Source organism: Pipistrellus hanaki (genome assembly GCF_964339955.1).
Source record: "Pipistrellus hanaki genome assembly, chromosome: 10".
NCBI lineage: Eukaryota > Metazoa > Chordata > Mammalia > Chiroptera > Vespertilionidae > Pipistrellus > Pipistrellus hanaki.
This window is the reverse complement of record NC_140512.1, coordinates 48,224,774-48,236,810: the sequence shown is the minus strand read 5'-3', so window position 1 is coordinate 48,236,810 and position 12,037 is coordinate 48,224,774. Positions and strand designations below refer to the sequence as shown.

At 44.3% G+C, this 12,037-nt stretch overlaps 1 protein-coding gene across 1 annotated transcript in view; it reads right to left on the bottom strand.

Moving 5' to 3' along the window:
* ZC3HAV1 (zinc finger CCCH-type containing, antiviral 1) overlaps positions 1-12,037 on the bottom strand; it is a 50,895-nt gene that overhangs the window by 871 nt on the left and 37,987 nt on the right. The window contains exons 8-12 of the mRNA XM_084896743.1: positions 11,568-11,688; positions 10,035-10,137; positions 5,352-5,466; positions 3,902-4,032; positions 3,420-3,550 (exon numbers count right to left, since the gene is read on the bottom strand). Coding sequence (XP_084752869.1) covers positions 3,420-3,550; positions 3,902-4,032; positions 5,352-5,466; positions 10,035-10,137; positions 11,568-11,688 — 601 coding nt within the window. The remainder of the gene's footprint in view (positions 1-3,419; positions 3,551-3,901; positions 4,033-5,351; positions 5,467-10,034; positions 10,138-11,567; positions 11,689-12,037) is intronic.

The window sequence follows — 12,037 nt, the reverse complement described above, 5'->3', positions numbered from 1 at the left end:
ATTATTTACACATAATTAGATGACATGCATTGGCTAAGTTAGCCATTTTCAACCAGTATGCTGCAAGATTTTTTTTAAACATTCAATACCTAACTATTTAGTCAGGGGCACTGGCCTTTCCCCCCTTAGATTGTTAAATAAAAAAACAACAGCAGCCAATACAACCATAGCTGTCTGGTGTGGATGAATTAAAATTATGCCTTTTTTTTTTTTTTTTTTTTTTGGTGTGCCAAAGAATTCTAGCAATTAATTTATGTGTGCCATGACATGAAAGAGGTTGAAAAAAGTCACTAAGTATATGTCAACAATACCTTACTGATACTTACAAGCTTTTCTTTGTATTTAAAAAATGTCTATTATACAAGTACACTTGAAATCAGTGCATAATCCTTCTGGAATAACAGAAACATGTGCTAGTGTGCAGGGCTCCCTGCGATGGTGAGAGCCACTGGGTGCAATGACCATGTGGCGACATCACATGATGCAATCCATGCAGGGTGAGCTGATTTATAACTGATGAACCAAAGATCTCCCAGCAAAGGCCATTTGATATTGTAAGGGACAAAGGTCATTTACTACGGATGGTAAGGTCGTGAAAATGTGACAGGAAGAGTACAGAATAAGCAAGCCATTAACCCTGGCAGAGCTTTTCAAAGACAGTTGTTCCTCATCCTCAACTCTAAAACACCCTCTGATCATCACTGAGGTTCCCATACTCAGCCCATCAACAAGTTCCTGACAAGTAAAATTTTCCTATTTTTGTTTTTATCATTGCCACATGCTTTTCTCCCCTTTTATATTATTTACTAGAGGCCCAATGCATAAAGATTCATCCAAGAATGGGCCTTCCTTCCCCTGGCTGCTGGCACCGCCTTCCCTCTGGCCAGAGCCTGCCATTCCACCTTCCCACGCTACCCAGAGGCCCTGAGCAGCGGGGGGGGGGGGGGGGGGGAGGGTGTGGAACACCTGGGTTGTCGCCATGATGATGACACAAGCATCCCACCCTGACCCCCGCCGCTGGGCACCAGCATATGCAAACTAACCCACAATCTTTGTTGAATTAATTTGCATACTCTCTCCTAATTGGCTGGTGGGTGTTGCGAAGGTATGGTCAATTAGCATGTGAGGATATTGATTCTAGAGAATGGAAGGGAAGGGTAGGGGAGAGAGAAAGAAAGAGGGGGAGGGAGAGGAGAGGTGACAGAGACACACTGATTGATTGTCTCCCACACTCCCCGACGGGGTATGGGGATCCGACCTGCAGGCCAGTTATGTGTCCTTGACTGGGAATCGAACCTGTGACCCTCCAGTGTGCAGACCAACACTCTAACAACTGACCCATGCCAGCCAAGCCCTAATTGATTGATTTCATCCTTTTTTCACAGCACAGCCAGAGTCACCCTATCACTCCTTCCTAACACCACTGGAAAAAATCCATCCCTTTAACATGGCTCGTAAAGATCTTTTTCCTTCTTTAGTCCTAGGAATCTTAGACCATCTACAGCCTCCCAAGCCTTTGCCACCAGGTCTCATCTCCATAAACACTCTTTTCAAATCTTTTTTAAAAATTTTTTATTTACTTATTTTTTTTATCTAGCTATATAGATGTGATTGGTTCTACAAGTCATACTCAGACTTCCCCATGTGTGTGTGTGTGCTGATTTTCTAAAATCTCCTTTATTCAGATTTTAATATTCAACCAGTATAATTGATGTAATGGGAAAATACTGTCCAAGACACTATGCTATGTTTTTTATTTCTTATGTGGGTTTTTTTTTTGCCATTTTTTTTTATACCTAACCATTTTTTATTTATCCAGACACATTCTTTGCCTCAGAGAGAATTAGAATCTTTAGAAGGAATATATAAGGAAAAAGAGAGACTCATAGTCAGCTTCTGATGATCAAGATAGGCTCTAGAAATGCACTGCAAAAAAATGAGCTTTGTTAACTAGACAACACTCTGCATGAGACAAGGGACAAGAACCTCTCTAGGTTGAGTTGAAAAGGGTCAGGTTGGCCGAAACCGGTTTAGCTCAGTGGATAGAGCGTCAGCCTATGGACTGAAGGGTCCCAGGTTCAATTCCGGTCAAGGGTATGTACCTTGGTTTGGGGCACATCCCCAGTAGGGGGTGTACAGGAGGCAGCTAATCGATGTTTCTCTCTCATTGATGTTTCTATCTCTCTATCCCTCTCCCTTCTTCTCTGTAAAAATCAATAAAATATATTTTAAAAACAAATAAATAACTGGGGAGGGAAGGGCTTGTCTAACTTGTTTACCACTGTGTCCCCAACATCTAGCATATAGCAGGCACTCAAAAATATGATATTTTTGAGTGCCTGCTATATGCTAGATGTTGGGGAGGGTGTGTTTCAGTTGCTTGAGCATCGCCCCAGACACTGAAAGGTTGCTGGTTTGATTCCTCGTCAGGGGATATGCCCAGGTAGCACGCTCAAATCCCAGTAGGGGGCGTGCGGGAGGCAGTTGACTGATGTCTCTCTCTCACATAGATGTTTCTCTCTCTCCCTCTCCCTTCATCTCTCTCTAAATTAGGGGTGTCGAACTCAATCAGAGAAGGGGCCAAAATCTAAAATCCAGCCTAAATCGCGGGCCAAATGGTTTACTGAACAGTCATAAACTGACAATGTCATAAACTGACAGCGGAGTGCAGTGATGACAGCGCGGTGCGGGCCACATTGCAAGGCCTGGTGGGCTGGATTTGGCCCGCGGGCCTTGTGTTTGACACATGTGCTCTAAATCAATAAAGACATTAAAAAATCAATATTTGTTGACAGACTAATTGGCTTCTTGCCTTTTTGAGGTGGGCAGGTATGATTTTAATCTTAGCTGTATGAACTGAGCCCACTTTGAACCCTGATAAACTATTACATGTTCCTTGAAGAGGAGAGACCTGGTTTTTTTGTTGGTTTTGTTTCTAAGAATTGCATGGAGGAGGTTAGGAGCACACAGGAAGAGCTGACAAGACTTCACGTGAGGACAGACCTGTGTGACTTCCGTCCCCAGGTGGCCCAGCCTGGCCTGAGATGGAGAGGCCTCCCGCTCCCATCTTTTGTTGGCACCTCTTCGTGGCCACGGAGGCTACTTCATGTGGCTTCTATGGGGTGGACAAGGTCAGAAAGAGCCACTGCCAGAACTGAGCAACAATGGTGGACAATGTAGCCAGCAGGTGGTGTAGCTTCAAGTGTGTATGAGATCAGAGAGTCTTGGAGAATTAAGGTGTTTCAGGAAAAAAGGGAAGTTTTCTGTTCCGAAAACGGAAGACAGGAGCAGGACTAAGGTGCCGCAATCAGTGCCCAAGTCAACTTACCCCCTCTAACTTGGGCACAAAATAATCACACAACCTCGTCACAGAAGCAACACACAGCCCGCGAGCCAGGCCTCTCTATTCCAGCACTAACCTTTTCCATAGGTGATGTCAAGAGTCCCCTGCGAGATCCAGTCAAAATTATTCGCACAGATAGAATCCACGAGGGTGCGGTGTGTGGCACAAAACAGGTTTGTTTCTTGGACCTTCATCTCCATTTTTCTCCTAAAGCGGGAAATGTGACACTTAAGACTGAGAACATTCCTCTCCCACACCGCTGAACTAGAGTCTAACTGCCGGCTGGAGTCTAACGGCCTTAAAATTTCATTTCATCAGCGTTCAGAATGGAGCTCCTTACATTAAGAAAACAGCTTTAGAAAAAAAAATTGGTGAAATCACTGGGTTACCAAACTAACACTGAAAGAGGGAATTGCCAGTGTATGCAAGGAAAACCAGAGATCCAAGAGACTGCTGACTGATGACTAAGAGAAACCAGTGACTACGCATCTTAAAGGTCAGGCCCCAGCTAATCCCTTCAGACTCTTTGTGAAGGAACTTGGTCACGTGGCCACCAACCTTTGAAAGGCATCCCAGAGCTGTGGATTCTTGAGCTTCTTGATCTTTTCAATCTTGACGTGTTTCATCGTCGATTTAAAATACTCACTCACTCGGGCGTATTCGGGGCCATAGCTATTGATCTCTGACAACTAAAAAAAAAAATATGTGTACATGTAAACATGCGAAACAGGACACACCGAAAGCATGCCATGGCCACAGGGGTGGCCCCCGCTGCCATTGAGAACCCTTGCCAGGCCTCGGACAGCAGGTGGGATAAGCTGGTGGAGGGTCCCCTGCCTGGCAGCTTTTCCCAGTGATGAACTACCTGGTTGGCACTGGGCCTGCCTTTCAGGATGACATGGCTAACTGCCGGTAACTGAAACCTAACATTGTCACTAGTGGTAAAATGTAAAAAGAGGCGGCCAACCTTGATGGCTCTGAATGGTCGGAGCTATTAACTCACAGTCTAGTTAAGATAGTGGTAGTTGAGGCAACTTTAATTTGTGGATCATATGTAAATTCTTGTTGATTTTCTGTTGTTGTAATTTCTCGCCTAAGAGATGTCTTTGTCTCAGAAGCTAAATAAAAGGCCAGAGCAATGGAATAGTCTTCCCCGAGAGGTGGACTCCTGCCTGGCCCCATTTTCCCAAATTAACTCTTTTCCAGAATTTCTTCATTTTAGTGTGCGGCCTTCTCCAGAAACCGGACTCTGAGCGGGCCCTGAACCATGCGGGTCGTGTTAAGGGATCCCACAGCTAACACAGCATTATGCTTAGAGGTAAAGGGAGACCCTCAAGGTGCCTGCATTAGTCCAGTGACCTGGAGAGTTCAAGGCCATCGAGGGCACCCTTGCAGCCCGAGCAAAGCAGCCCACACCCCGAGCTTGAGCATGACCGACCGAGGACATCGAGCCCCAGCCACACCCGAGGACGTGCTGAGGCCCTGTGTGTGTGTGTGTGTGTGTGTGTGTGTCTCCCCTGGAAACCAGCTTCGGAACTCCAACTAAGGTAAGGTGACCAGGTGTCCCGATTTTTAACCATTTGTCCCGCGTCCCTGGGCTTTTTTAAAATCGCCCAGGGACGTGGGACAAATGGTTAAAAATCAGGACTGCGCCGCCAAAAGCGGGATGTCTGGTCACCTTAAACTAAGGGACAAGTCACTTTCACTCTCGGAGTTCCGGTTTCCTCGCCTGTAAAGTCGGGAACTGGCATCGATCTGCCAGGGCTGCCAGAGGGTCTGCCCCAGGGGGATCCTGTGTGGCAGGGCTCTGGAGACAAGGCTCCCGGGACACGGCAGCCGTCCCTGGGAAAGCGACACTGTCACCACGGAGCCGCCCACCTCTACACCTCAGAGGGTCACAGGAGCGATTCGCTCTTTCATTCAAACGAACACACACACGTGCAGCAAAGCGCTTTTCCCCACCTTCCCACAGCCCCCCCCCCCCCCCCGAAAAGTAAACACCAAGTACCTCATATCCACTCGGTGGCGGGGAGGGAGGCTTCTGCTGAGGAAGAAACATCGAGGCCACAGGCGCGGGCAGGGTCGGTGCCGGTGCCGGTGCCGGTGCCGGTGCCGGCCGATGGCTGCGAAGAGGGAGAGGGAGAATTCACTTGCCCCGTCCCCTGGGCCCGAGTGCTTGTGTCCTTAACGTCAGCCACTAAGCCAAGATTTCTCAGGTAATCTTCTCCTTGTACTTTTATTTGGACTACACATCCCTGCATGTTTCTGATGCAGATGTACCAGCCACCATGCTTTTTGAAAAATGCAGAAATGATTCCAACTTTGGTAAATGAATTAAATGCCATTTTCCCATTCAACTTAAAGTGCAAAAGCATGGATTCCTTTATTTATTTATTTTTTTTTTTGCCAAAAGCCAGCACTGTATTCCAAAAGAGGCAAGTCGTTTCATAAAATAAGAAGCTGAAACTGAATTCCACAGTTATTAAGAAGCTAAAACACGCCGAAACCGGTTTGGCTCAATGGATAGAGCGTCGGCTTGGGGACTGAAGGGACCCGGGTTCGATTCCGGACAGGGGCATGTGCCTTGGTTGCGGGCATGTCCCCAGTGGGGGGTGTGGAGGAGGCAGCTGATCGATGACTCTCTCTCATCGATGTTTCTGACTCTCTGTCTCTCTCCCTTCCTCTCTGTACAAAATCAATAAAATATATTAAAAAAAAAAAAAGAAGCTAAAACACTCACACTAATTTTTAGCCACTTAAAAGTCTAGACTATTAAAAAAAAAAAAAAAAAAGCAAACCATTTTCCAGTTCATATATGATTCAGGGCCAAAATACTGAATTTTAAAATGAAGTAAAAAACAGAAATCGAACAATTACTCATAAACATCCAACCAAGTGACATTTAGTCCTTTACTGAAGGGGGAGGCCGGGGGGAGAAGCAGCTACTTAAATGGCTAAAATGAGCATTAGAGACAGCACTCCTGGGAGGACTTCCAATCAGGATACAACGGTAGCAGGCACCACCTCAACTTCAGTCTGCGCGTAAGTCTTCTCAAACACAAAGCACGTGGGACAGGGCGAGGGAAGAACATACACACACACACACACACACACACACACACACACAGACACACACTCACACTCACACGTTCAACTTTTCACGTCCTCTTCGCTGGTTTGGCAATTAACTGCTTTTCTCTTTAAATTCCTCCTCTCTTTGCTGCTCCCTTTCCAATTCTTCTTTCTGCCTCTTCTGCTGCAGTGTAAGTGCTCTTTTTCTTTTAGAACTTTGATGTCTTTTTGTGAAGCACCAGCCATTTCCTTCCTTATATTTACCACCTTGGCATGATATGTCTCTAATCACTGGAATCCAACCTGGAACCCTCCAGTCCTTGGGCTGATGCTCTGTCCACTGAGACCAACCAGCTAGGGCATTCATACAGTGTTTTGAAACAAACTGGAATTCATCAACTCATTTTTGAGACAACGGGGGGGAAAAAGAACATGAACTAGATAGGTATTAGATAATATTAAGGACTCATTGTCAATTTTGTTAGATGGGTTAATGGCATTACGTAATGTTTTTAAAACAGACACACCTGAAGTATTTACAGGGAAATGATAGGATGGGTGGAATTTACACGATAATATTTCAGCAAAAGAATAACTGCAAGATGATGGTGGAGATAGATCAGTGTTTCCCAAACTTCTCTCATGATGAGAATCACCTGGTGGAGTTGTTAAACTACAGATTCCTGAATCCCAACTAAGAGGTGCTAAACTAGAATGTTTGGGAGCATATAGGTAAAATTGTATACTTAACTTAGTGCTCTGTACAATTTTACCTATATGCTCCCCAAACATTCTAGTTTAGCACCTCTTAGTTGGGATTCAGGAATCTGTAGTTTAACAACTCCACCAGGTGATTCTCATCATGAGAGAAGTTTGGGAAACACTGAGATAGATGAAACAAGAATGATAAAATATGGACACTTCATTGAAATTGGGCTTCTCCACATAACCCCCCAATGACACACTGGAATACATTGTACAACTTTCTCTACTTTAACTTTGACATTTTCCATAATGAAAAAAATTGAAATCTTCCCATTTGTAACAGCATGGACCTAGAGCAGTGTTTCCCAAACTTCTCTCATGATGAGAATCACCTGGTGGAGTTGTTAAAACACAGATTCCTGAATCCCAACTAAGAAGTGCTAAACTAGAATTTTTGGGAACATATAGGTAAAATTGTATACTTAACTAGTGCTCTAAGACAGATTTTATATACAGAGCACTAAGTTAGGTATGCAATTTTACCTATATGTTCTCAAAAATTCTAGTTTAGCACTTCTTAGTTGGGATTCAGGAATCTGTGTTTTAACAACTCCACCAGGTGATTCTCATCATGAGAGAAGTTTGGGAAACACTGATAGAGGGTATTATGATAACTGAAATAAAGTCAGTCAGGGAAAGACAAATACCATATGATTTCACTTATATGTGGAATCTAAAGAACAAAATAAATGAACAAAATGGAAACAGACTCATAGTAGACACAGAGAGCAGACGGAGGGTGGCCAGAAGGGATGCGGGCTGGGGGGCTGGATGAAAAAGGTGAAGGGATAAAGAGTTATAGATTGGGCCTGGCCAGTGTGGCTCAGTGGTTGAGCATCGACCTATGAACCATGAGATCACAGTTTGATTCCCGCTCAGGGAACATGCCTGGGTTTCGGGCTCGATCCCCAGTGTGGGGTGTGCAGGAGGCAGCTGATCCATGATTCTCTCTCATCATTGACGTTTCTATCTCTCTCTCCCTCTCCCTTCCTCTCTGAAATCAATAAAAACATTTTTTTAAAAGAAGTACAGATTGATAGTTATGAAATAGTCACTAGGGATGTAAAGTACAGCATAGAGAATATAGTCAATATTGTAATAACTGTGTATGGTGCCAGGTGGGGACTGGAAATATCAAGGGGAAGACTTTGTAAAGTATATGATTACCTAACCACTATGCTGTACACCTGAAACTAATACAAAATGATATTAAGTATAAACTGTAAAGTAAAATTTTAAGTCGATTTCAGCAAAAAAAGAAAAAGCAATTCAGAGAAAATTAGACAATAGTGGCAGAAAGTAAAGCTAAAGGGATATGAAGACTGAAATTCTGAGGCTGAAATGGTCTGGCACTAGGAAATCCGATGTGGTTCAGTTTGCTGGGCTTCACCCCATACACCGAAAGGCTGCAGGTTCAATTCCCGGTCAGGGCACATGCCCAGCTGCAGGCTCAGTCCCTGGTAGGGGAAGTGCAGGAGGCAGCCGATTGATGTTCTGCTCTCACATCGATGTTTCTTTCTTTGTCCCTCTCCCTTCCTCTCTCTCTCTAAAAATCAATAAGAAAAGTTAAAAAATAAAAATAAAAAAATCAGGGCTGTTAACCTGGTGACAAGTACACGTACAGCCAAGGACCTGTGAGCCCAGGCTGCTCAGGTTTTAAAGCAGAATTAGAACTGACTCCCATTCCTGAGGCCCTGACAGCGCTCAGTCCTCCCCATCCTTGAACTCTTGTAAAACGTTTTCCTTATTACACCATGTTTGTTCTTTAATTCCCTCTCTCACGAAATATCTTCCTGTATCACCAAAAGAACCTAATTAGAATACTTTGATTTTGCACCCACCTTGAAATCTGGTTTCTTTGTTCGTTTTGTTTTGTCTTGTTTTAAATATGTTTTTATTGATTTCAGAGAGGAAGGGAGAGGGAGAGAGAGATAGAAACATCCATGATGAGAGAGAATTAACTGCCTCCCACACACCCCCTATTGGGGACTGAGCCAGCAACCCAGGTATGTTCCCTGACCGGGAATCTGACAGAGACCTCATGGTTCATGGGTCGACTCTCAATCACTGAGGACACCGGCCAGACCTGAAATCTGTTTTTACGTAATCACACATCACTCCGAAAAAAAAAATCCAACTCCAAAAATGTTCATGCATAATGTAGATTTTACTGAGTTTCATGAGCACACAGAGGAGTTACACTGAATCCCCCTCAGCAAAATTCCCTTTAGAAATCCCCTATGTCAATTTTTTCTTTCTCCAAATCCCCTTGCTCAGCTACCTCAACCCTTTCTTCTTTCCATTTCTTCCACAGCCTCCCACCTTTATACATCCTCTCAGCAAAAACACACAAGAACCCACAGCAAACAGCACTCGGCACTTCTAATCCTTTTCTAGGCACACCCACCCCAGGAACCCAGCCATTCCCAACGACAGAAGCTGAGCCCCAGGGTCGTGAAGAGATTTGCCCAAAGTACCCTATAAGTTACGAGATAGATTTCCTACACTAGTCTTCTTCCCATCACACGGTGCAGCTTCAAAACACCTCCCTCACAGGCAATGCGAACAGGAGCAGCAGTGAAATACAAGCAGGAACGTCAGGACAACAGGCTCCAGCCCAGCCGGTGTGGCTTCAGTGGTGGAGCATCGATCCATGAACCAAGAGGTCACCGGTTTCATTCCCAGTCGTGTCCACCTCTCCACCCTTCTCCCTTCCCCTCTCTCACTCTCTCTAAAGCCAATAAAAACATATCTTAGAAAGGAAGAAAACGGGTTCCCAATGCGAGTGGGCCGGTGGGATCCGTGTGGGACCGCCTCACACATCTGCCAGCAAGCACTGCCTCAGAACACTTACTCTGGCCCACTTTTCAGCTGCGCCACTTCCCGGGCAGACACGAACGTTGGTCTTCTGACGACATCCTTTTGGGTCTTGGAAGCTATGTTTGTCTGCATCATCCCTTTAGACAGAAAAAAGAAAGCCAACAAGAATGAAGGGTTAGGCAGAGACTGGTTTGGCTCAATGGATAGAGCGTTGGCTTCGGGACTGAAGGGACCCGGGTTCGATTCCGGTCAAGGGCATGTGCCTTGGTTGCGGACACATCCCCAGTGGGGGGGGGTGCAAGAGGCAGCTGATCGATGACTCTCTCTCATCGATGTTTCTAGCTTTCTATCTCTCTCCCTTCCTCTCTGTACAAAATCAATAAAATATATATTTTTTTAAAATGAAGGGTTAGTCCTAGAAAATGATTTATTGTTATTTTTCAGAGGCTAGTCAAACAGCAAATAGTCATATCTAACCAGTATATGTATAAATAAGGGAAAAGCCTTTTGGATGGAAACTGCTCATGATAAAAACTTGTAAACTTCACTTGCCCTTTTTTATAAGACCCAGAAAACAAAGAGGTGAGTAGCATTTGGCAATGAATCTAATCTTAGCAATAAATCAAAGTCAGGTGGTAAAGAAGAGAGCAAGGATAGCCAGATAATAAGACATCATCCATGTAAGCTGCCCTAAACCAGGCATTAATGATGACACATCATTACATGACGTAATTATTGTATATATTTTGAAGGTCTTTTTTCCTATATAAAGTGTGAAATGTCATGCATGTCATAGACCTAGATCCAAGCTTTAACCAGAGTGATTGCATTGAAGAGGAAATGCTTGTAGATTGCTGCAATGATTTCCTTTTCTTATAAACATGCCCTGTCCATGTGATACAGCAATCCCACTCCTTGGTATTTACCCAAGAGAAATGACATCCTGTATCTACACGAAGACTTGCGGTTGAATGTTCCCAGTAGCCACCCAAATACACATCAAGAGGTGAATGGATAAACACACCATGATAGATCCTGACAATGGAATATTACCCAGCAATGAAAAGGGAAGAACTACTATACCTGCAACAATATAGCTAAATCTGAAAGACATTATTGTGAGTGAAAGAAGCCATCTGTAGACAGAGCACACGCTAAAAGATTCTCTTGATATGAAGTTCCAGAATAGATCAAACAAATTGATAGTGTCAGAAAGCAAAGCAGCTGGAGGCAGGGGGAGGTTCATGGCAAAAAGGCATGAGGAAACTTTTTGGATGGTTGAGACAGTGCTCTAGCTTGATGAGGATAGAAGGTGCATGCATTTGGCTGAAACCGGTTTGGCTCAGTGGATAGAGCGTGGGCCTGCAGACTGAAAGGTCCCAGGTTTGATTCCGGTCAAGGGCCAAGACTAGAGCATGGGTCTTCTGAGGGCCACTGGCTTCCAAGCCCCCCCACACTGCTGGTCCTGCTAAAAGAACCCTGAACCCACATCCTCTCGGCTCCCACCCTGCAGGTCCACTCAGGCCCATTCCACTGACGGGCACCACTGCAAAACGCAGACTCTTACCTTGGAAACTCAGCTCGAAGATCTCAGAACCTGCATGAAATGGCACAATGCCCCTCGGAGTGCAGAGGAAGACAGACTCCAGGTATGAGGAATCGATGCTCGAAATCTGCTGATTGTCTCCCTAATTAAAAAAAAAAAAAAAAAAAAAGACTTAATGGTCGGCTTTTAAATAATCTCTACCACTGTATCTTCCGTAATTTTATTTTAACCCTGGGATTTAAAGAGGAACTGTCTTGCCTCCTAGACCAGATCATAAAGATCCCCCCTTTAAAAAAAAAAAAAAAAAAAAAAAAAAAAAAAATATATATATATATATATATATATATATATATATATATATATATATATTTTATTGATTTTTTACAGAGAGGAAGGGAGAGAGATAGAGAGCTAGAAACGTCGATTAGAGAGAAACATCGACCAGCTGCCTCCTGCACACCCCCCACCGGGGATGTGCCCACAACCAAGGT